The sequence below is a fragment of the Canis lupus genome, chromosome 4, assembly GCF_048164855.1.
Source record: "Canis lupus baileyi chromosome 4, mCanLup2.hap1, whole genome shotgun sequence".
NCBI lineage: Eukaryota > Metazoa > Chordata > Mammalia > Carnivora > Canidae > Canis > Canis lupus.
In genome coordinates, this window is record NC_132841.1 from 15,014,273 (window position 1) to 15,039,191 (window position 24,919).

At 41.7% G+C, this 24,919-nt stretch overlaps 1 protein-coding gene and 1 long non-coding RNA gene across 7 annotated transcripts in view; both read left to right on the forward strand.

The window, feature by feature from the left end:
* LOC140631899 (uncharacterized) overlaps positions 1–8,461 on the forward strand; it is a 60,283-nt gene extending 51,822 nt beyond the window's left edge. Inside the window, exons 2-4 of the long non-coding RNA XR_012029441.1 lie at positions 3,416–3,650; positions 4,996–5,096; positions 8,119–8,461. This is a non-coding gene — a long non-coding RNA (uncharacterized lncRNA). The remainder of the gene's footprint in view (positions 1–3,415; positions 3,651–4,995; positions 5,097–8,118) is intronic.
* A 6,857-nt stretch (positions 8,462–15,318) lies between these two features.
* The window catches only part of ZNF365 (zinc finger protein 365), a 115,843-nt gene continuing 106,242 nt past the window's right edge, over positions 15,319–24,919 (forward strand). For all 6 annotated transcript variants that reach the window (XR_012029438.1, XR_012029439.1, XM_072823229.1 and 3 more), the window contains exons 1-2: positions 15,319–15,477; positions 17,060–17,818. Coding sequence is in view for 4 of the 6 variants with exons in the window: in XM_072823229.1 (XP_072679330.1) it covers positions 17,073–17,818 (746 nt within the window). In the remaining 2 variants the exon portion in view is untranslated. The remainder of the gene's footprint in view (positions 15,478–17,059; positions 17,819–24,919) is intronic.

A 24,919-nucleotide genomic window follows, 5' to 3' on the forward strand; every position in this document is an offset into this window, starting at 1 on the left:
GCGCAGCGGTTTGGCGCCTGCCTTTGGCCCAGGGCGCGATCCTGGAGACCCGGGATCGAATCCCACGTCGGGCTCCCGGTGCATGGAGCCTGCTTCTCCCTCTGCCTGTGTCTCTGCGCCTCTCTCTCTCTCTCTGTGACTATCATAAATAAATGAAAATTAAAAAAAAAAAAAAGTTCAGCAAAATAAACTAAAGGCACTAGAGAGATAGGGTTTTAAGGTAGGAAAGAAACAATAAAGCTAAAAAAATTTTTTCAAAGGACAAATAAGGCTTTTAAAATAATAAAGATCAAGAAAATTAAATTCCTCTTGAGTCTGACTGAGATAAAATAGATAATACATGTTGTGCTCAATTTAATAAGGAAGCAAACAAGGTCCTGTGATGAAAAAATAATTCTGGAGAATTAATAGCGATGGTACAGTGGGGGAAAGTTTTCCTAATCTAAGGATAAGAAGGACTCAGTCTAGGGCTAGGACATTTGAGGGTGGTGATGGGAAGATTTCTAGCTGTTCTTGAGATCAGATAGAGCATGGTGTGCTGAACTTAGTTTCCATGTCTAGCATTCCATAAACCAGGATCACATGTGATAGTGCAATACCTGAGTGAATAAATGATATCACAGAATCTTTCTTTGCAAATAACCACAAGTTGGCAACAAGAAGGAGAAATGAGAAATGCATCTTATTAAGATATATACGATTAAAATTGTGTATGTAGATAGAAACTAAATAAATAATCAAGCCCTGGAAAATATCTGAAAACTGATCCCAAAGGAGAAATTTTTGTGTTCTTTCTTCCTGATAAATTTTCATATCAGGGAAATTCTACTTGCTTTGCTTATTTCATCATGCAACTTAACCCTTGTGTTAGTCACTTCCTGTGTGTTCCAACCACTGTGTGGATAAATTGGATCCCCAGCAACCAGGAAGTATATGAATAATCTCTGTGAAGCTCTTACTCACCATGCATTAGTGACTTGAATACTAATTAGTATTTGTAAAGTAGGAAGAGAAATACAAGTGAAGTAGTGGTTGATTTTCATTACCTGATAGTAATGAACATATACAATATTATTGTAAAGAGTAACATCCTAGTGTCCTTTAATCTTACCAATTTAAAGAAAATGTCTTTACCTCATTCTACATGGAAAGATTTGGAACTGATAAGGATAATTAAAATGTCTTCTTCAAAAGGGATAAAAATAATAATGAAACTTATCCTTCCACTCCTAGTATCTTCCTAATTGTCATATCCATGTACACAAGGACTTATTCAGTGGATTCAGCTAGATGTCCACAACTCAAACATGTTCAGAATATTAAACATCATCTTACCCCCAGCTCAGCAGGTGCATCATGGAACTGTCCATCTTTCCCTCTAAATCTGCTCTACTGTATGTTCTATCTTCATTTTCAGCACAAATATCTACCCACTTTTCCAATCCAGAAAGTTGGGAGTCATCTTATGTCTTCATCTCTTGCCACAGCCATTAAAAAAAAAACAAAAAAAAAAAAACCTCCCTGTCCTGCTGATTCTACCTCCTAAATTCCATTTAAGTCCCATATTTTTTCCATCTCCACTACCACACTTCAGTTCAGTTCAGGTGCTCATAACAGCTTTCTGAGTCCTGTGATAGCCTCTCCATTGTCTCCTGACTCAACTCTCTTATTCTTACTCTTCTCCAACTCTTTTCCAATTGATCCCTATAAAATGCAAATTTCATTGCCTTTCTCCCTGATTTAAAATTCATCATTGTTCCCTATGATATTTTAGATTATGTACAAAATTTTTAGCTTGGGTTCTAATGAACTGACCATCCCCTCTCTCCCATATGTACCTGCAACAATAGCCATGCTGAGCTACTTGTATTAACCTATATACCACACAGTTTTATTCCTCCTGTACATTCTTCTATTCTCCCTGCTTGAAGTACTTGTCCTCTTCCTCCTATTCTCATGTGTCTTCAACACTCCCCAAATCTGGCTAAATCAAATCTGACCATCAAGATTCAGCTCGCATTTCCTCTAGGGATAAAGTATTCTTAATCTCCCACTTCCAGTAGTCTGAGTTAAACGGCCTTCTTCTTTTCACTACCCTATAGTGTAGATCAGGAATCGTTTTCTGTGAAAGACTAAATAATTAGTATTTTAGGTTTTGAGAGTGTAGTAGGCTGAATGGTAGACCCTAAGAAGATCCATGTCTTAAAGCTAGGAACCTGAGAATGTCGCCTGATTTAAAAAAAAAAAAAAGATTCTTGCAGATATAGTGGATCTTGGGATGAGGAAAGCATCCTGAATTATCCAGGTGGGGCCTAAATTCAATGACAAATGATTTATAAAAGACACAGAAAGGAGAAGACAGGTAAAAGAGGAAGAAGCAATGTGACCACAGAGACAGAGACTGGAGTGAATAAAAAGTGGATTGCTCTCTAGAGTCCCTGTAGGGAATGTAGCCATACTAACACCTTGAGACTTTGTACTTCTAACCTTCAAAACTGTAAAAGATTTAATTTTTGCTTTTAGCCACCCAGTTTGTTATAGCTGCCATAGAAATCTATGTCAGGAGCTATACAGTCCACAACCGTGTACCTCTGCCACAGTAGTGTGAAAGCCGTGAACAGTAAGTCAATATATGGACAGGATTGTGTTCTAATAAAACATTTACAAAAAGGGATGGTAGGACAGATTTGATCCACAGGCTGTAGATTGACAACCCATGTTATGTTATAGTGACTGTCATATCTGATCATCACTCCTCTAAAATATAAGCATACTGAAGACAAGGAGTGTGTCTTCTATCTTAGAATCTCTATCTGAAGAGTCTCAAACTTTAATTCTAATAGTGACCAGGTAGGTAAAATTAAATAGTGAAGTTGCCCAGAAGAAAAAGTCAAAGTGTCATCTAACAAGGGCAACTTTTACTCAGCTCCTGGCAGCTACTGCCACATGGGCCCTCCCAAATTAGGCCAAATAATATGGTTTTAAATGTAGTCTCTGAGCCATAATTTTTCAAGTTTGCATAACCAAGGCCTGGCATAACACATAGTGAATACTTTGTTGGATGAATTCATGTATTCACAAATACCAACATTCTAACACCAAATAATGAGGGTATTATAATTATGTTAGTTGGGATTAAGTTCAGCCACATGTGACAGAGACAAAAAAAATTAATGGTTATAAAATTGTATACTTTGAATATGTGTAGTTTATTGTATGTCAATTATACCTCAAGAGAACTGTTTTTAAAAGGAGATAAATTAAAGGCAAGAGTACAAGTGTGGGGGGGGGAGCATTAATGGTATAAACCATAAAAATGAGATTTCTCTCTCAAGTAAAATTCTGAGCTGGTATGGTGCTTCTGCTCACTGAAAATGTGGGGACCAGCTCCCCTTTTTACTCCTCTTTTCCTAAGGTGTTGCCTTTGTCCCAAGTAAAGATGTAATACAAGATGGCACACTACCACAATGTGTATTCCAATCTGTGGGAAGGTGGAAAGAAGGAGGCAAGAGCAGATTTCTTTCTTTGAAGATACCACCAGGAAGTTGTCCACATAATTTCTGCTCACATTCTAAGGGAAAAAGGATCCACACCTAGCTGCAATGGAGGATGAAGAATGTAGTCTTTACTCTGGGCAGCCATGTACTCAGGTAAGAGTTGAGGGTTCTTTCACTAGGGAAGAGGGGGAAGAATGGATATTGGGGGGCAACATAAGTATGCAGCAAAACTAATGAAATAACTTACATATTGAGAACAACAGGAAAATCTGATTTAAAAACTTCAACCACTTCCCAGTAAGACATAATAGGTCATTTCAGGCTAATGCTATATTGTAAAACTAGAAAAGGCCAAGTAAATTCTAAAAATCAAACTTTTAAAAACCTCAGTGATCTATGGAAGCAAGACTATCTTAGTCTGTTCAGGCTGCCATAACAAAATACCTTGAACTGGGTGGCTTAAACAACAGAAATTTTCTCGCATTTCTAGAAGTTGGAAATCCAAGATCAGAGTACCAGTACAGTCTGGTGAGATGGCTCTTACCATCTTGCAGATAGTCAGCTTCTTGTCGTATGCTCACATGGCCTTTCCGTGTTGTGCATTTATGAAGAGGGAGAGAAAGAGAGCAAGCTTCCTGGTGTCTCTTCTCTTATGAGAGTGAACGAATCTCATAATGAAGGTCCCTCTCTCACGACTTCATCTAACACTAAGTATCTCCCAAAGCTCCATCTCCAGATACTACCATATTGGGGCTTAGGGCTTCAACATACATATTTTGTGGGGATCCAAACATTTGGTTGCTAACAAGGACTAGGTGACTATGATGCATTCATAGAGAGTAAAGAACTTTGCCAGATGAGCTGTCAGTCACCAGCTCTTCTTTCCATGGAGGCATTGGTGATCCTGGGTTCAGGATAAAGGTCTGGTTTAGCCAAAAGGAATGCCTTTGCTCAGGGTAAAGAAAACCAGTAAGCTTTAGGATCATGGGGGCTGGAGTGACAAACTGGAGCCAGCCATGGGGAGCCTCAAAAGCACAGGGGATTCTAAAGCTATGTCCCTCTACAAAGTCCCTCTACTTCTACTTTGTAGAAGTTAGGCTTCTACAAAGCAAGGTGAAATATCCTGCAATTTCGCACACTTGGGAAGGGGTCCTATCTCAAGCTGGTTTCCACAACATATTTACCTGAACAAGGCACTGTCTTCATCCAAAGGTGATTCATAGGGAGGGACCAAACTATGCTCTGTCAGCATGCAATACTCCTGGCTAGAGGAGAGTAAGTACCTCCATCTTAGAAGAAGAATCTTGATAGTACCCTACAACTGCCCTCACACAATGAAAGACAATTATTGATGAGATCTTTAGAAAGCTAAAATAAAATTATTTCTAACCTACAATTCTATATTCGGTGAAGATATCTTAACAATGATGGTGAAATAAGCACATTTTTCAGACAAACAAAATTAAGGGAATTTACTGATACAAGGTCTTCTCTAAAGGTAAATTAAAGAAATATCTTCAGACAGAAGGAAAATGATTCCAAATAAAAACATGAAAATGCAGAAGAGAATGAAGAACAACAGAAAAAGAAACTTAATTGGTAAATACAAATATGAATTGTACAAAACAATAATCATAATGTCAAATGAGGTTTAATATTATATGTAGAACAATAACACAAAGTGAGAGATAGGTAATAGTAAAGTTGCAACTTGTCTTAGTCTATTATAAGACGAGAATGTATGTTGTATATCTAGGCGAACCACTATATGAATAGTTAATGACCAAAAATATAAGATAATAGAAGGGATAAATGGAATAATAATTTTTAAAAGTTCAATTAGTCCTAAGGAAGGAAAGAAAAATAGAAAAAAAGTAACATAAAACAGATAGCTTCAATAGAAAATGAATGGTGGGCTCCTGGGTGGCTCAGTTATTTAAGTGTCTGACTCTTAATTTCGGCTCACATAATAATCTCGGTCATGGAAACAATACCCATGTCAGGCTCTGGGCTCAACACTGAGTCCGCTCGTCCCTCTCCCTCTGCTCCTCCATCTGCTCTCTCTTTCTCTCTCAATCTCTTTCTAATAAATAAATAAATAAAATCTAAAAAAAGCTTTTAAAAAAAAATAAATGGCAACATGGCATATATAAACTCAACTATCCAAGTAATTACATTAAGCATAAATGAACTAAATACACCAAGGTTTACGGTTGTCAGATTGAATTAAACAACTTTATTGTGCCTAAAGACTCACCCTTTAAAGATAAAAACACAGAAAAGTGGATAGTAAAAGAACAACAACAACAACAAAGCCACAAAAACACTAAACCAAAAGAAAAGTGGTATATCTATATTAAAATCAGACACGGTAGACCTAATGCAAAAAAAGAATTATCACAGATAAAGACAGTTGTTTTGTAATTATAAAAGGGGGAATCCAGCAGGATGCTATTATACAATCCTAGATTTGCACGTACTACTTAATAGAGCTTCAAATATTGAAGCAGAAATGGACAGAATTAGAAATAGCAATGAACAAAGCCATACTCTTAATGTAAAACTTTAGTATATTTCATTTAATAGCTTATAAAATAGCTTAACAAAAAAGTCTATGTAAAAACATAACACAATCGACCAACTTGATCTGACTTACATAGAATACTGCATCAAAGGACGATAGAATTCACCTTCTTTTCAAGTGCAAATTGATCTTTGCTGAAATTATAAAGTCTTAACATTCTTTATGTCAGTCTTAGTGTGCTATTTTTCCACAATAGAATCAAAGTAGAAATCAATGACAAAAATATAACTACAATAGGGATGCCTGGGTGGCCCAGCGGTTGAGCATCTGCCTTCAGCTCAGGGCGTGATTCTGGGTCTGGGGATCGAGCCTACAATTGGGCTCCCTGTGAGGAGTCTGCTTCTCCCTGTGCCTCTCTCTCTGTGTCTCTCATGAATAAATAAATAAAATCTTTAAAAATATATATACCTAGAATAATGCAACTACTCGGTAATTAAATAATTTAACAACAATGAATTTGACAATTTAGGTGAAATGGATAAATTCCTAGAAAAATCCAACTTATCCAAACTGTCAAAAGTAGAAAATCTGAATAATTCAATATCTATTAAAAATAGTTAACCCATTATTTTAAAATCTCCCCCAAAGAAAATTCTAGGTTTACATGGTGTCACTGGTAAATTCTTGCAAAATTTAAGGAAAAAAAAAATTACACAAATCTTGCAAACTCTTTCAGAAAACAGACTGTTTTTCAAATGCAAGTTTTATGAGACAAATATAACCACAATTTCAAAACCTGACAAGGACATTACAAGAAAGAATTGCAGACCAATCTCTCATGAACATAGATGTAAACATTTTTAACAAAATTTTAAACAATTGACCCTAGTGACATAAACTGAACCTATTGTGGGAATGTAAGATTGGCTTAACATTTGAAAATTAATCCAATCATATTAACTAAAAACAAAGAGAACGTTTAAATGAACATCTCAATGAATACAGAAAAAACAATTTGACAAAACTCATCTCTCCCTCATGTTAAGAAATAGTCTTCACAAACAGAATAATAGGCAAACTTTCTAAAACAAATGAAGAATATTAAAAAAAATCAAGGGGATCCCTGGGTGGCTCAGTGGTTTGGCGCCTGCATTTGGCCCTGGGCACAATCCTGGAGTCCCCGGATTGAGTCCCGCATCGGGCTCCCAGCATGGAGCCTGCTTCTCCTTCCTCCTGGGTCTCTGCATTTCTCTCTCTCACTCTCTCACTCTCTCTCTCTGTCTATCATAAATAAATAAATCTTTAAAAAAAAGTGTTAAAAAAAATTTAAAAAAAAAAGTGTTAAAAAAATCAAGAGCTAACACCAAACTTAATGGTGAAAAATTGAAAACTTTCCTTCTATGATTGGGAATGAGACAAGAATGCCAGCTATTACTACTTATATTCAATATTTTACTGGAGGTCCTAACTATTGCAATTTTTAAAAAAGATATTAGGATTTGAAAGAAAGAAAGAAAGCTGTCAGTATTTGTAGACTGCATGATTATATTCCACAAAAATTCAAAAGAATCTATAAACTATTTGAACTAATAATTGAAATCTGCAATGTTGTTGGATATAAGATTATTTAAAAATCATTTGTATTTCTATATATCATTCACAAATACAAAATTATATTTTAAAATATACTATATACAATAGTATCAAAATATATACTACCAGGTTGTCTGGGTGGCTCAGTGGTTGAGCATCTTCCTTTGGCTCAGGGCATGATCCAGGGGTCCTGGGATCGAGTTCCACATCAGGCTCCCCACAGGGAGTCTGCTTCTCCCTCTGCCTATGTCTGTGCCTCTGTCTCTCATGAATAAATAAATAAATAAAATCTTTAAAATATATATATAAACTACACGGGAACAAGAGATTTGCAATGCCTAAATATTAAAAAGTATAAACATTCTTGAGATAAACTAATATCCAAATAAACTTAGAAAAACACTTTTAATATTTAGATAGCTCAATGTGTCAGTTCTTTGCAAATTAATCTATAAATTAACACTATCCAATCAAAATCCCACCAGATTTTTTTTTTTTTTTTAGAGAAATTGACAAGGTGATTCTAAAATTCATATGGAAATGCAAAGGGCCAAGGATCTCTAAGGTAATTGAAGAGGAAGAGCAAAGTTCGAAGATTCATTGTATTTGAGAACAAAACCAATCATAAAGCTATAGTAATGAAGACCTCATGGAATTGAACCAAAGTTACATAAACTAACCAATTAACTAGATTAGAGAACCCACACAAAAATGGTCAGCTGATTCATGACAAAGGCAATAATGCAATAAGTGAAGAAAAATATATTCAATAAATGTCGCTGGATGAATTGGGTATGTGAAAATATATATTTATGGACCACTTTCTCTCCTATTACTCAGATATTAATTTCAGATGGATTGTAGATTTAAATGTTAAAATTAAACAATATTGCGTTTGGAGGACAGCACAGGAACACATCTTCATGACCTTGAAGAAGTTATTTTTTTTTTTAAGATTTTTATTTATTTATTCATGAGAGACAGAGGAGAGAGAGAGAGAGAGAGACAGGCAGAGGGAGAAGCAGGCTACATGCAGGGAGCCTGACGTAGGACTCGATCCCAGGTCTCCAGGATCATGCCCTGGGCTGAATGTAGCACTAAACCGCTGAGCCACCCGGGCTGCCCAAAGTTAGAGAGTTCTTAAACAAGACATAAAATGCGCTAACCATAAAGAAAAAAGTCCCCATATGTATGTATAACAAGGGATTCATATCTAGAACGCAAACTTCCACTATAAGAATATATATATATATATATATAAGAATATATATAACTATAAGAATAAGGTAGACAACCCAAAAGAAAAATGAGGAAAAGATTTGAACATTTCACAAGATAATATCAAATATACAGAAAAATGTGTGAATGAGCACTTCAACTTCATCTCCCATCAGGGACTTGTAAATTAAACCATGCTGAGATTATCAGTACATATCTACCAGAATGGCTCAATTAATCCCAGAAAATCCCAAGAGTTGGAGAGGATGTGTAGTGTTTGGGACCCTTCCATATTGCTGGTAGGTTTATAAACTGGGATAATATTTTTGAACAGTTTTAGGCAGTATCTATCAAAACCAAAAAGGGTACATGCACTATGATTTCATTAACATAAAGCACACAGAGGCAGGCCCAACCCATGCTATTAGCAGTCGGGATGATGGTTACCCCAGGGGAAGAAAGGATGAGTACTTGATAGGAATACAAAGGAGTGTTCTGGGAAGCAAAGGATTGCTGTTTCTTGATCTGGATGCTGCTCACTTGAGTGTATCTAGTGTTGAAAATTCATTATGATTTACACTTATGATATGAAAAGTTATTATCTGTGTATGTCTCCAATAAAAAGTTTAATCGAACAACTCATTTTTACAGAGGAAGTAGACTAGATGGTAGAGACTTAAAAACACTACTCATTTTCACTTTATAATAGTCATGTTCCAAAGAAACTGTCTTTTAAAATCACCTTATGATCTTAGCCTTGAGTCACCTAGTACAATACATCTCTTAGCATAACCTAGGAAATCAGTCCTGCATTGCTGGGGATGAGGGTAGGGGGGAGTAGGGCAGGGGGCAATCCTTCTTCCTAATAAGAATTATTTCTATAACCTGTATTTTATTTTCAGGTTCAGTTCTCTCTTGCCTATAGTTATAAGTGTTCTCTTTTCCCTCTCTGCTTCTAGAAACAAAATTTCACCTAAAATAGTGGAGCAAAATTGCCTATGTATTCTATGTCCTAGAAAACAGGCCCTATTTTGACAGAACATCAGTTTCATAATTCAATCCTCACATAATTACATAATTCAAACTCATTATCTAACAATCCCCCTATTTTAACTCTATCTTTTTCTGTATATTTTAGTCCATAGCAACATGTTTTCTAGCTCTCCCACAACCATTTCGCTCAGGGGAGATGTCTCAAAGGTTTCTCTTCACATAATAAACTACCAAGAAAGAAAAGGGCTTGAAGATTTATGAATAATAGGTTCCGAGAAGCTTTTAGCCTACTGATCACTTACTGCACATTCAACAATTACTTTTTTTTTAAGATTATTTATTTATTTATTTATTCATGGAGACAGAGAGAGAGAGAGGCAGAGAGAGAAGCAGGCACCATGCAGAGAGCCGGACGTGGGACTTGATCCAGGGTCTTCAGGATCACACCCTAGGCTGCACTAAACTGCTGGGCCACCGGGGCTGCCCCTCAACAATTACTTTTTGAGAGCCCTTAGGGTGCCAGGCAATGATGGAGGCACAGAATCATGGTCAAGCATGTTGGTTTTGAATTTGGGGGTTCCAAGTTCAAATCCTAGCGATATAATTTGCTATTTCTGTGAAAATGATCTGTTTACTTTGCATCTCTGTGACTCAGTTTACTCCTATATAAAATAGGGATCCAGTAATGCCTTTCCCCTGGCCTCATTAGGAAGGTAAAATAGCATAATCTGTGAAAACCATTTAGAACCATCCTTGGCACATCGTTAAATACTTGATACACATTAGCAGTTATTACCAGAAGAGATGACAACAAACGATTTTTGCCAAATTGCCTGTTGACAAAGTTCACCACCATTACGACTGCCTGCCATATCTTCTCCCCTAGCCACTCCACCCATGGTAGGAAGGCAGTGACAAACACATCAGACTAGGCCTGCGGCACTGGAAAGTCCTTAATCCATACCGGCTCCTGCCCTTTACAGATGAAAACTATAAAACCCAGAGATGTTGCCCCACCCAAAGAGAACCTCACACAGCTCATTAGCGGGTGGAGCTGGCCTTAGATCTTGGTCTCCAAATTCCTAGTCCAGGCACTGGAATCCTCATTCCTTCCTATGGCCCACATTTGACCCCAGCAAGGGGAGCAAGTAAGTGGTAATCCTCGTGGGTGGTAGGGGTGCAGGGCATCTTGCTGTAAGTTGTCTATTTTTAGCTTCTCTATATGGCCTCCTCTCTGCAGACTGACTCAGGCTAACAGACTGCTGTGGGATTTAAGGCACTCTCCATGGTGTTGCTTGGTGGTTGCCATGCCAACGAAATTTAGCAGAAATAGAGTTTTCTAGTAGATTATTCTGGTGGAGGCTTTAAAGCCAGATTAGAGCTCCGACTCTAAAGCTGAAATGATGCTAGTGATTAGTAATGGAACATAGTAGGCATGCCATTATTACTTGTTTGAAAAACAGAATACATAAATGCAATTAGGTGCATTAGGGAGATAAAGATGTAGCAACAAAGAACTTATGTGCTATGTAAAGTCAATACTTAAAGTCATTCTGGAGCAAGTTTACTCATATCCTCCTTGGATTTTCATAATTACCTGACATTCTGTGTCAAATGATTTGTTTGATTGCAGAGGACTGCCTCTGATCTTCAGGCCACTTACTAGCTCTGCAACTCTGCAACTCACAACTGCACAGATACTTGCTGCAGTCATGGAAAAGGTAACGGGAATCTGATCTGGGGTCCTCCTCTTATCTGGGGAGCTTATTCCATTTGAGAGGGTCTGTGTTCTGTCCTTCTAAAGTCCCTTTTTGGCAAATGTAATCACCATATTTAATAAAATGCATTTGTCACTTAAAAAGCCTCTGCGGTCCAAGAAACCTGTGTTTGAAAGGCTGTCCTGATCACAATGAGTGGATGCTATTAGATAAGGAGCGGGGCAGGGCAGCCCATAAGTCTCCATTCAGTTCCCAGGGCTTTCAGCAAGGTTGCTTTGACAAACCCGTCCAATAGTCTCTTTCCCTCTTTAATGAGATCTATTTTCCCTATTAAGCATTTGGCCTTCCTTCTCTCCTCCTCCTTGCCTATTCTTCCATCCTGCCCATCATCTTTTCCTCTCTCCATCCCTCACTTCTTTCGCAGTGGCAGCACAGGCTTTTGGAGTCAAAACGATTCAAATCCTTACTATCTCTGATGCTTGTTAGTGATGTGACCTTCAGCAACTTTCATTTTATCTAAAGTGGCATTTCTCCCTTGTGCTACCAATGTCTGCCTTGAATGGTTATTTTAACAATGAATTATTTCTCAGATTTTAGGGAACGTGAGAGTCACCTGGAGATAGGTGAAAACGCAGATTCTCAAGACCCACACCCATAGATTCCAGATTAGGTCTGAATCCCAGACATCTGCATTTTAACAAGCTTCCCAGACTTCAAGGGCCTTACTTTGAGAAACATTAGATACGCGCATAAACACCCAGTAGCAGGACATTTAGTAGCAGGAGACACGTTGTAAACATTCCAAAGGTAGAAGCTATGATCATTATTCACTCAGTGGACATTTACTGAACATCTACTATGTACTAGGCATGATACCAGGCCCTGTGGATATGTCCCACTTAATTTCTTTTACTATGAATTGAACTTGTCCTATATCTATGCCTTGTCCATCCCACTAGTTGTAAGTTCCTAAAGGGTGGGATAACGCAGCATAATGCAGTATAAAAGAATATAAATACTAGAAAACATGAATTCTAATTCTATTATTTACTAGCTATATGACTTCAGGGAAGTCATTTTCTCTCTCAGAACTTTATTTTCTGTGTCAGAAATTAGAATGGCTATGAGAATAGTGGTTAAAAGTCTGGAGTTTGGAGTCCTGGCTTTAATACTTTCTAGATGTGTGATTTTGGGAAAATTACTTAGCTTTTTTGAGCCTCAGCTTGCTAGTAAGTAGAAAGGGAATTCATTTTCAACATTCATTCTTCAAGAAATATTTACTGAGCACTTTGTATGTGATAGGTACTGAGAATACACTGAAGAGTAAGACAGAGAGGGTCCCTGACTCATGTAACTTGTGATTGAATACTGGACATAAATAATTAAATAAGTAGCTACACAAATAATTCCATTGTGATAAAGTCTGTTGTGATAAATTTTACTAGCAGGAGCTGGCCTAGCTGGGCAGAATCAGGGTGGACCTCCTGGGAAAGGGGGCAAGGAAGTTGAGCCCTGAAGCATAAATAGGCATTATCTGGAAAAGAAGGACCTGAGATTGGAAAACTGGACTCTTGGAGAAGTAAGGGAATACCAATGTGGCTGAAACCGAGTGCACAAGGTCCCCTCCCCCTCACAGGTGTCGGAAAGATTAAATGAGATAATAAAATGCTTAGTACGGTGCCCAGCATAAACACAATGATCATGGAGATAACACACCTTTTGGTTTGTTGTAGACAGTAAATGAAGTACTGTGTAAATGAGAGGTTCCTAAAACTAGTATTCATCAGAATTACCTGCACGACTTGTTAAACCACAGATTGCTTGCTCCCACTTCAGTTTCTGATTTGGTAGGTTTGGTGTGAGGCACATGATTTGCATTTCTAACTATTAGCTAGGTAATAATGCTTAGCTGCTGGTTGGAAGTGGGAGGCTATCCCTTGAGAACAACTGGTGTAAACTGTTAGGTCCTGAACACCTCTATCAAAGTTGAATCTCCCACAATCTTCAACTCTACATCTTACATAGTACAACTTCTCCATAATTGTTTGATACTCTCCTTGATACTTTAAGAGTGAAAGGGGACCTTGAAAATCGCCATCCTCTAATTTTTACAGGGGAGAAACTCAAGGACCAGAGGCAGGAAATTGCCTAAGAAATGGGAGGAGCCTGAACCCAAGAGCTTTTTTTATCAAGGGCTACTTTGGCATATTCTAAGGCAGGTGCCAGGAAGCCCCTGAGAGAGAGGCTAACCCTGTATGCTGCTCCCATCTGCTAGATGACCAAGATGAGGTTGCCCTCCATTACATGCACATTTCACACTTAAAATTATTTTACCAAGTGAACTGATTTTTGGAATAAACATTTTTGAGAGAGTCATCAGATAAATTCAATGAAATATTTTCAAAGGGAATGCACCCCAGCAAGACAGCCCATGTCACCCTTTACATGGAAATGAGTACACATTAGTTCCCCTTCTTTTTTTTTTTTTTTAAGTGCAGTCTCCTCTCTTGTAACTAAAATAATGAGAGCTGATTTTATCAGTGTGTGTCCGGTCAGAGTGTGTTTTACCCTCACAACCTCATTTGATCCTCATCACCACATTAAGAGGTAGGTGCTGATCCTCTCCATTTCACAGATGAGAAATGCAGGGCACAGAAAAGTTTAACTTGTGGCAGGTCCTAGAAGTCAGGATCTGAAACCCAGAATTAGGATTTGAATCATGTCTGACTCCAGAGCTCGGGCTCTTAATTACATGGATGTGACGATTCGCTTGTCCAGAATAAATAAACAAAATCTAAGATAATTATGGAGACATTTACAATGGAAATAAAATCAGTTTTGGAAGGAGTAATATAGTAAGCTCTGAGAACAGAGACACCCTTTAAGAGCCCAGAAGATGCACTGAAATATCTATACAGATGAACAGAACCTCTCTAACAAAAAAACCCAGCACTAACTTTTATCCTGGCTTCTTATTTCAAGAGTTAGACTAGGAATACCCCCCAAACAGGTTAAAATAAAAAGCTGAGTCACCAGGGTCTTTCAGAAGGAAAGAAACCTGTTTAGGAAGAGAAAGCTTCTCCTGCGGGGAGGGGCGGGGTCTGGGTGCCTGCGGACCCAGGAGGCAGAGGCGCGTCCCCTAGAGATCCGGGGGCGGGGGCGGGGGCGGCGGGAGGGGGGAGGGGGAGGGGGCGGGGGGGCCTCTCGTTGTTATTTATTCACACCCCACACACTTTGCCAGATTTAGTTCTGCCGGCTAACCTAGCATCGGGGTGCTCGTCTCGTAAGGCGAGGGTAGACTCGAGGTCATCTGGGGACACCCCCGGCCCGGTTGCTCAGGACGGAGAGGTCCTGAAAGCACCCCGCACCTCCCTACAGCCGGTCAGGGGAGGTCCCCGGAGCCGCGCCTCGCCGTCGCCCTCGCCCTCGCCCACCCCCACCCCCTCCCGCTCCCCAGTAGCTGGAAAGTGCAAACTGGAGCTGGGCAGGGCCTGCGGGAGCGCCGCGCCTCCGAGCCCGGCACGCCTGCCCCCCGCCCCCCCCCTCCCCCCCGGAGCGATCGCGGCGTCTCCCCGCGTGATGTCAGCGGGCGCCGGGGCCGCATCCCGCTCCGCCGCTGGGGGCGGGCGCTCGGGGCTCCCCCGCGCGGGGCAGAGCGGCGCGGCTCGGCGCTCGCGGGGCCGGCGCTGGCGGGGCCGCGGCGCCCCAGGCCTCCCCGGGCCTCCCCGGGCCTCCCCCCCCGGGGCGCCCGCAGCCGCGCCACGCTCCGCCCTGGACGCCGCCGGTCCCGGCGCGGGGGCGCGGGGGGGCGCGGGGGGCGGCGCGGGCCCCGCTCAGCCTGATTTACGGCTCTGCTGAAAACCGCTTCGCTCCCGCAGCACCAGCACCGGCCGCCGCGGCAGCAGCAGCGGCTGCAGCTGCAGCAACAAGTCGGGTGAGTGGCGGCGGCCGGGCCGGGGAGGGGAGGGGAGGGGAGGGGAGGGGAGGGCAGGGGAGCGCAGGGCAGGGCAGGGCAGGGCAGGGGCGCGTCCTCTCCGCGCGGCGGGGGCCGGGACCCTCGGGGCGGCGCCTTCGCGGGCCCAGGAGATCAGGGCTGTGCCTGCAGCCCTGTGGCCCGGGGTCTGCGCTGGGGCCCTGAAGGCAGGAGTACCCCGGAGCGGGTGATTACGCATTTCCCCATTCAGGGATGCCAGCCTCTCCCGTGGCCCCCTGGAACCCCGACTTCCCCTGCCCTCACCTCTCTGCTGCCTTTTCGGGCCAGGGCTTGCATCCCGTCTGCACAGAACTGGCCCCCAAACAGCCCGGCGTAGCGCAGGAAGAGGTCCCCTCTCTAGGGGGCCGGAGGCTGGTGGACCTGGAGGCTTTGCCTGGCCGGCTGGGGACCGTCTGCGCCTGGACTTTTGAAGAGGTTGAGAGCCCAATAACTGCACTTTCCAGTCTAGTCCCTTAGTTGAGCTTCCTCTTTTGGGGGCCCAGTGCGTGTTACGTTTAAGTAGAAACCATTCCTGGAGGCAGTAGGTAAGCCCTGTTTGCAGAGTAAGGCTGCTAGCAGTCATCTGTTGCTAGGGCTAAGATGATAAATTCCTACAAGGAAATAAGAACTTCCTGTCCTCAAAAGAGTTATACTGATACCTGCCTGGTTCAAGTGTAAAAACAGGATCAGAGACGAAATAAATCCATTCAGAACTGTATTTTTATAATGTCTTGGCCAGAGCCAGAGCCCCACTTGGGTCAAAACATATCTGTGATCTTGAGTTCCCAAATGTCAGTAAATTTGGAATATGGGCGGCTATTATTGTTACAATAACATTTTGATTTATGGCATCAGAGCAGTAAGCAAAGGCAAAATCTGAGGTTGAAAAATTTCCCGCTGATGGCATGTTTAATGCCACTGTGCCTAACTTGAGTAGTATCTTCCCTATGGTTGAAGGAAGATCAGTGAACTTGCTCTCTCAGGACAAATTTTGACAATTCATGTAAGTTCTCTCTCTCTCTCTTTTTTGGAATTCATGCTTATCAGGAGTGTATCAGTAAAATAGGGCATAGGTTTGCAGTTAGTGTATTAATAAATTCAGGAGGGCAGGATACTTGAATTCCACTTCGGAATCTGCCACTTGCCATCTGGCTTTGAATTAATTACTGTACCTCCTTGCTCCAGTTTTCTCATCTGCAAAAAGAGGAGTTACCCACCTTCCAGATCCTGGACAGGGGTTGGCAGGCTTTTGTGTAGAGGCCAAGCAGTAAGTGCTTTTGGCTCTTCAGGCTCTCGAGGTTCTGGCTCAACTACTCACCTTTGCCTTTTGTGCAAAAGCAGCAGCAGGTGTCACAGAAATGAGTGAATGCGGCTGGATGTGGGCCCCCAGATGGCAGGTTTCAACTTTAACGTAAGACAGTGTGTGCAAAAGCCATTTGAAGGCCAAAGCCCCTGCCCTGGTGGAGATGAGCGGCCAGGAGCATTTCAGGGGCGTGTTTTAAACGGGCTTATGATCTACCTGTTTTATTTGTCCCCTGTGCAGGACTTGAAGAGTGATGCAACAGAAGGCTTTTGAGGACAGCAGATACCCCTGGCAGGAGTCCTTGGAGAATGTCGCTGTGTGCCTGCCGTTCCGCTGCCCGAGGTGTGGCGACCACACCAGATTTAGAAGTCTATCTTCGCTGAGGGCCCATCTGGAATTCAGCCACAGCTACCAGGAAAGAACCCTCTTGACAAAATGCAGCCTCTTTCCGTCCCTCAAAGACACGGACCTGGTCACGGCCTCAGAACCCCTGAAGCCCGGGAAACTGCAGGGCAGCGGCCACGTGGCGAAGCAGAAACCCAGCTACGTGAGCTTCTACAGCATTTCGCACGAACACTCCCTGGACCGGAAGCCGCTGGAGGTGGTGGCCGAGCGGCCCGTGTCCTACCTGCAGACCTACACGGCGGCCGACCTGCGCGCAGACCCGCTGGAGGGGCCGCGCGCCAGCCCTGGCCTGCCCGCCGCCTCCGACACCAAAGCGGCTTTCGAGGCTCACGTCAGAGAAAAGTTCAACCGGATGGTCGAGGCCGTGGACAGGACCATCGAGAAGAGAATCGATAAACTCACCAAAGAGCTGGCCCAGAAAACCGCCGAACTGTTGGAAGTCCGGGCTGCCTTTGTGCAGCTGACGCAGAAAAAGCAAGAAGTGCAGAGGCGGGAGCGGGCCCTGAACCGGCAGGTGGACGTGGCCGTGGAGATGATCGCGGCCCTCCGGCAGCGGCTGACCGAGTCGGAGGAGGAGCTGCTCAGGAAGGAAGAGTAAGTGGTGCTGTGCCTTCACTTTAGGCATCTCCCCACCCCACCCCCAAGTTACAAGCACCTGTAGAGCCAGGATTGCTGTTTATTGCTTGCAGGTGCTTTGGCTGCATTTCTCATTGAGACAGTTGCAAGTAGCATGCACAAGGCTTTTGATCTTACTTACCTCTCTGGGTATAGTCTGCAACCCAGCAGCAGGAAAGTCAAAATATTCAGCCCATTCTCGCCTCGGGAACTACAGAACGTTTTTACAGAGAGGAGTAGCACAGTCTGTCCACGGTGGGCTCCGTTCCTGTCACCGACTGGTGAGCCGGGGCGGCGAATGGGAAGGCAGAGAGGGGGCGCTAACCCAGCCATTGCTTCTTGATCGCCCCCATGTAGCAGAGTCAAGAACAGGAGGTGCTGTCTTGTTCAAGTATAAAAATATGCCCTAAATACCAGTAATTTTGGCTGCTTTGCCATTTTGGATTATCTGCTTGTGTTAATTAAATGTTGGTAGCTGAGAATCCATTTAATTATAGCTTTTATTTGGAAGAACCCAGAAGAGACTTCTGATACTGCTGACTTCTGTGATTTAAATTTGAGAATTTTCTTTTTGTAAAATGATATGTGATACAAGAGTAAGTCAGGCCTGCTTGCAAAGAGTTGACAAGTGGTTTTCACAAGATATAGGTGGTCAGAGAAACTATTACTTTAAAAGACCTCATACTTGGAAAAGCATTCCCTTATCAGTAAGTATAGCTTCAACTCAAACTAGAAAATCATACATAACAGTGCAGTGTATTCCCCAAATGCAGAATGCTGGATTTAATTTTAAATGGAGGCTGAGAATTCATAGAATCAAAGGGCATAAAAATCAAAGGGCATACACTAGGATAACTTAGAAGGAAGGATTCAATTAATTTGGATTATATAATAGAGGTAGACTTAATTTCATACTTTCTGTGTCCCCTAGCACTCTTTTATCATGTATTGTCTCTTAACATGTAGTAATTAAAGCTTCTCCATTTGTCGAGAGGCTGAGAACCCCTATATAGTAAAGAGATCATCACCTAGTATATAAACATCACCTACATTGTACCTACAGGTAAAGTCTGCTTTGATCAACTAGAAATTTTTTAGATTGCATTGTGGAGACAGATTCGAAAAAGCCACAGATCTACTTTGCTTTTAGGGAAATGATCTATAATGAAAAATGTCTCTCTCTTAGCTTCTGGAGTTTCTCAGGGAGAAGGTAGTGCCATGATGATGACCCATTGCAGACACCGGGGTGATTAACATTGCATCCCTGGAAAAATGGGGTTCCCCTATGTGCCAAGGAAAGCTTAGAATTAAATTTGTGGTATTTCTGTTTGAAGAGCAGTGAATTGAAAAGGAAAACAAACTAAGTGTTTGCACATATCTGTCATATTTCACTTATTAATTATACAAGTAATAGTGAATTTAGAAGGATGAATTTGCTGGTGGTTGCCTGCAGAGAAGCCAGTATGATGGAAGGGAGGGTCATATAATTAGATCTAGATTATCGTCAAGGATCTTTTATTTGGGGTTGTGGGTTCCAGAGTGTCTTCTTATTAAAAATCTCTGGTTAACTAACTTAGTAAAAGTGGGCCATGCATGGATCAGTTATGATATTAATCCAGTGTTGTCACCTGAGGACCACTTCAAAAAGTAATACATGCTTGTAAAAAAAAATTTAGCAGGGTAGAACTGTATGTATTAAAAGTGTCCCTTCCTCTCCAAGCATACCCTGCTCTGTCTTCCAGAGACAGTTACTGTGTAGCTCATTGGATGTCCTTCCAGACCTCTCCTATGTCAGTACAATCTTATGTACTTTGTACAGAGTTACTATATTTTCCCAGATGGAATCATGACACATACTATTCTGCATTTGTTTTTGTTTTATCCTGGTATGTTGTAGGCATCTTTCACACACTAAACCTCTGAGCCACCCAGGCTGCCCCTTTTTCACGCACTAAATATAGGATTATGTCATTCCTTTTGGCTATTGTATGGTATTCTGTGGTGTGTTGCATCGTGGCCGATTTCTTCAGTTTTCTGTTAATGAATACATGGTTTTGTTCTATTTTCCAGTATTAAAAATAGTGCCTCAGTTAACATCCCTGTGCATATATCTTTAGGTTTTGTCAGTATATCTGAAGATGAATTATGAATTGGTTTTTAGTATGTCATTTTGGACTACTGGCGGGGGGGGAAGCAATAATACTGAAAAAAAAAAAAACCTTAAAGTACAGTGAAACTGCCTTAAACTTTTAAACATAAAATTAACAAAGTCTTCATTTTTTTTAAGCCTTCATTTTGCCTGTCCCGTCAGTTTCTCTATTCAAGTCTCAAATAATCACTCTTTCTGTACATAAAATAGCACTGAAAGAGTCTTGTTTATAGGAAAGACACTAGAGCTCTTGGTCTGAGAGGGTGACTGTGGCCAGCTCCCTCGGTCTGTAGGGTTCGGCCTCACAGACACCCACCCTTGCCTCCAAATGGGGATGCAGAGCAAGCCAGCTGCCCATCTGCCATGCCATTGAAACCACGTTAATTTGATGAGCTTTGCCTGGCTGGGACGTGCCCCTTCCCTCCTCACCATCCCTCACAGAGCTGTGTTTTCCACCTAAGAGGTGACCTTTTAGATATGGGAAGATCCTGTTTGGCCAGAGAACAAACCAGGAGTTGTGCTGCCCTACTAAACCCTTCCAAAGGAGCTCTCAAGATTCATTTATGAGAGAAAGCAAGTGTTACAGTCCAATTCGAAGTGGACTTAAACTCTGGAGACTCTTTGAGACACATGGTAGATTCAGTTTTAAAAAAAAAACCCGCATACATCTCTACATGAGGCTCTCGTGTATGGATTTTTCCCCTCAACTTTAAAATCTTTAGGGTGAGGCTTATGAGGCTCAGTTGGTTATGGGTTTTTCATGAGGCTCTTCTGCTTACGGATTTGTTCTCTCAACTTTAAAATCCTTTCTTTCAAGCCAAAATGAAAGACTCTGGGGCTGTCTATAGGTGGAATCACCTTGCATTGTAGAAGTCCTATATAAGCTCTGTAACAGAGGAGATGGTTTAAGTAGGCAAGATCTTGTACTTTTTTGTGCTGGTGAGCCTCATTGTATCCCTGGAGAGAGTGCGTTTCTGGGGTGCAAATCCAAGAGAGATATTGTACATCATCTTTACGAAGTTTCTGCGACTTTAAAAGTCCTACTGAGGCAGGCATTTACTTATTCAAAAGCTATAGGGTAGCACTGCCCTAATCAGGTAAATCAATCCCAGCCAACCTTGCAGTAAGATATCCTTTAATAAGAATGGACAGACTTGGATGGTAGCTGATTTGTAGTTAAGTTGGTCATCCGAAGTTTGGAGCACATCTTTGTAATAATGGCAATCCCAAGTTTTTCTGTACCTCCTTTGGTAAACCCTAACTAAGGACCTGTGATGTGCCTGGCATTATGCTAGGTGTATATGAGGAACATAAAATTCATGCTATTTTCCCCTAGGGAGCTAACATCCTACATAGGAAGAATAAAACATACCTGTGAACATGTCCATGTTTGGACCCAAGGTAGTTAGAACAAATGGTGAAATATAAGGTGTGGTTTCAAGATGATAAACCATTAGAGAACAGAATTTTTTTTGTTTTTTAATGTGGAGAAGCCAAACTGAGGAAGTACGGATGAAGGGCAGTATTTGCATGGGTGGCCAGAGGTGAGTAACATTGAAGGGACAGCAGGGAGAAGAACTATTAGAGGTGGCCTCCGGAGGACATCGTGTGATTTTTGGAACTGGAAGGTACCCCTTGTCTCCTTCAGGATAACACTCATTTAAAGAGGTGGAAAATAAGGCCCAGAACAGTGGAATGACTCGCCCAAGAACAAAAATTAAGTAGTAGAGCTGAAATTGAAACCCATATTCTCTGTCTCTCTGCTGAGTGCTTTTTCCATTAATTCACTGTGTCGCAGCCAGACTTTTGAAAATGTGGTATTTGCCCAAAGCGTCAAGACTTATGTAATACTGAATCTGGCCCATTTTGGAATGGGCTGGCTTCTTTGCTGTTTTGAGAGAGCTGCTATGGTGACATCATTTATTTTTCTGATGGGATTAAAGGAAAATTCAGCTGGCATCAAAGGTGTTGGGAAATAGGAAAATGTTGGCGTCGTAAGTGTGGTTATGATATTAAGCTCTGGAATACCAGCCCAGGGCTTTTAACTTGACTCTGGATGTCCGTGGCCAGTCAAATGGAGCATATGCTACTGCCAGCCTGTGATTATGGTGAGGGGCCTCTGTAATTCTATCTCGTCTTCATCCTACTCCCTTGTGAGCTATGATAGAAATCATCTTTCCCTTCTTCCTTCATTATTTGCCCTGTTCCCAGCTGGGAGTCAGCCAGGAGATAAAGCTTACACTAGGTGCCTGCTGAGTGCCAGGTACTGTTCTAGGTCGTACAGTGGTAGACTGAATGAGTCTAGTTTCTGCTTTCATGGCAGGAAGAGAACAGAAGGTAAAATTAAACATTAAACGGACTGTTAGGGGTATGATAAAAGAAGCATAAAGGGATGGCCTGAGTCAGGAAACGTGCCTTTAGGTTTCTATCCAAAGCTGGCTTTTTAAAAGGGATGCTGGCCTTTAAGAGGTAAGTTTGACTTGGTAACTTGCTTTGCACAGCTAAACCGCCTTGCCACTTAATTATAGCATTCCCATTTTTGATCAGCTAAAGCAGTGAGTAGACAACTTGGTCTCCAGATGGATCCATAGCTAGGAAACAGGCCAGGAAAAATCATGTTACATGTAAGGTTCAGTGGGACAGGGAGGGGTCTGTTTGCTCCACATTTTAGTGTGTTTGTATAAATGAGGTTCTCTCCTTCCAGGCTACTTTCCATGCAGACTTAAAACTAATGTTTTAACATCAAACATGCCCCCCGATAGATGGTAAAAGTTGGAGACCAAGGAAAATATTGTTTTTCCCTGTCTAATGTCAGTGTACCTCCTTTCTCTCTCTGGACCAAGGGGCTTAGATGTAGTGTTGATCTACTTATTACCAACAAGAGTCATTTGACTTTCTCATTAGAGTTATTTTTTAAGCTCTTAGTGAGAACTATATGCCTTTTGGTTTAGTCAAAGAAGCCTAAAAGAGAAAGGTGAGGCAAAGGGCCAACAAAAGTAGAGATGACATGGCTTCAGATGGACAGCAGGTGCAGATTCCAGCCTCTTTGGCTCCGTGGGGTACACAGGAGCCTATCACAAGCCCCAGATTTGCAGCCAGACTCCCAGCACTGGAAGGTAGTTGGCTCCATCTTCAGGATTTGCCTCCTCGCTGACATTAGGGTCTGTCTGAGGTGCTCTGTGATCAATAGCTAGCCTATTTTTAGCCAGAGGTATTTTTACCATTTCACATACCTCCAAAGAGGTTCATAAATCAGTAATGTAAAATGAAATTTAAATAACTTGGTAGAGCTTTGCCTTTGGGAGGAGAAGCTGATTTTAAAGTGTTGTTTAAGAATAGAAGAGAAGCATCAATTTAGATCCCACCCTCAGTCCTGTGGGAGGTACCTGGATTGTGGACTACTGTTTGGTTTTATGCCCCAGTACTTGTCTGGAAAAAGATAAAAAGAAACCTCAGGCTCTTTTTGTCAGTTAAAGATTTTCCACTAAAGATGTGGTTGTACATTTTGTGCATTCAGCAGAAATCTGTTGTGCCCCTATTGTGTGCTGGGCTCGTGTTTGGTGCTGGGGCTACCACAGTGAAAGAGCAAGCAAGGTCCCTGACCACCCAGATGTCACAATGGAATGGGGGTAAATGGCATAACTAGTGCTGTCTGCAGTTTGCGATCTGATAGGATGTAACGTTCTGCGGGAGCACACAGCAGGTCACCTAACCCACACCTAGGCATGTGTGGAAAAGCTTTCTAACACAAGAGCCCTGAGGTTAGAAGGTGCACTAAGAACTGGGGCTAAGGAGAGGCAGGGGGAGGGACCCCAGTGAGAGAACAGCATGTGCAGAAGTAAGAATTGGCTCACAAGCTGAATGGAGTTCCCTGGTGCTGCAGCAGAGAGGGAGGTGATGTGCATTTATGAGGCCCAAGGGGACCATAAGGCTATAAGATGGCCATGAAAGCTGGAAACAGGGAAATAACTGTAAATTACAGTACATGATATGATCAGTGTGTTGTCTCCTATTAACAATGCATGGTTCAATGGGTATGTAAAATTGCAGTGAACACCACGGTGCATTAATACACATTTCCCTCTATCTCTACACCTGCTTTTAGAGTGGATTTGTCACATGATCATGTACCTTTAATTTTTTCTGAATTATCCTATCTTTAAGCCACCTCAGAAGAAGTAACGGGGGGGGGGGGGGGTTCAGTCTGTAAAAAAAATAAATAAATATCACCTGTTTCAGACCTTAATCCTGTAAATGAATGAATACATGAGGTAACAAATACTTTTTCTAAATAAAGCTTTGATTACACTGAAAGGGCTATTTCATTAGATGCCCTTTTTGTTTCTGAATCTCAGGATACTAACAGATTTCTAGCTCTGCAAGTCTTTCTGCCTAATGGTGAGCTTCAGGCCGTTTCTAATCCTATACTGGTACTTTTTCCTTTAGTATCAAATACTGATTTAAATAAGCATCTTTTCCACCAAGGCTTAAAACCTTGCATTCTATCATATTTAGCCTTTTTAGAAAATATGTATATGAGAAATCAAAGTTGGGGCTGGAAGTGGCATAAAATCCGTTTCCCCAAAGCTGGTTTTCACCACAGCCTGATGGGATTTCACTCAGGCTGTCTTTTCTTCCATCTGGCCCTTCAGTCTTCCCCTTGTATTCTAAGTCACAGGGTTGAGAACCTAAAATAAAACCACACATGTCTCCTCCTCTTCTCTCTGATGACATCATATTATTCTTTCTTTTAGTCATTCAGCTCAGCTTTGTTAATTACATATTTATTGCAGCATTTGTTTCTTTTAATGTTTGCTTCTCCCACTCTATCAACTTAGCGCACCACCAGCCTGATCCAGCCTGCTGTCTGTTTTTGAGGAGCTTGTGAGCTAAGCATTTTTAACCTGAAAAAAAAAAAATTCAAGGGAAAA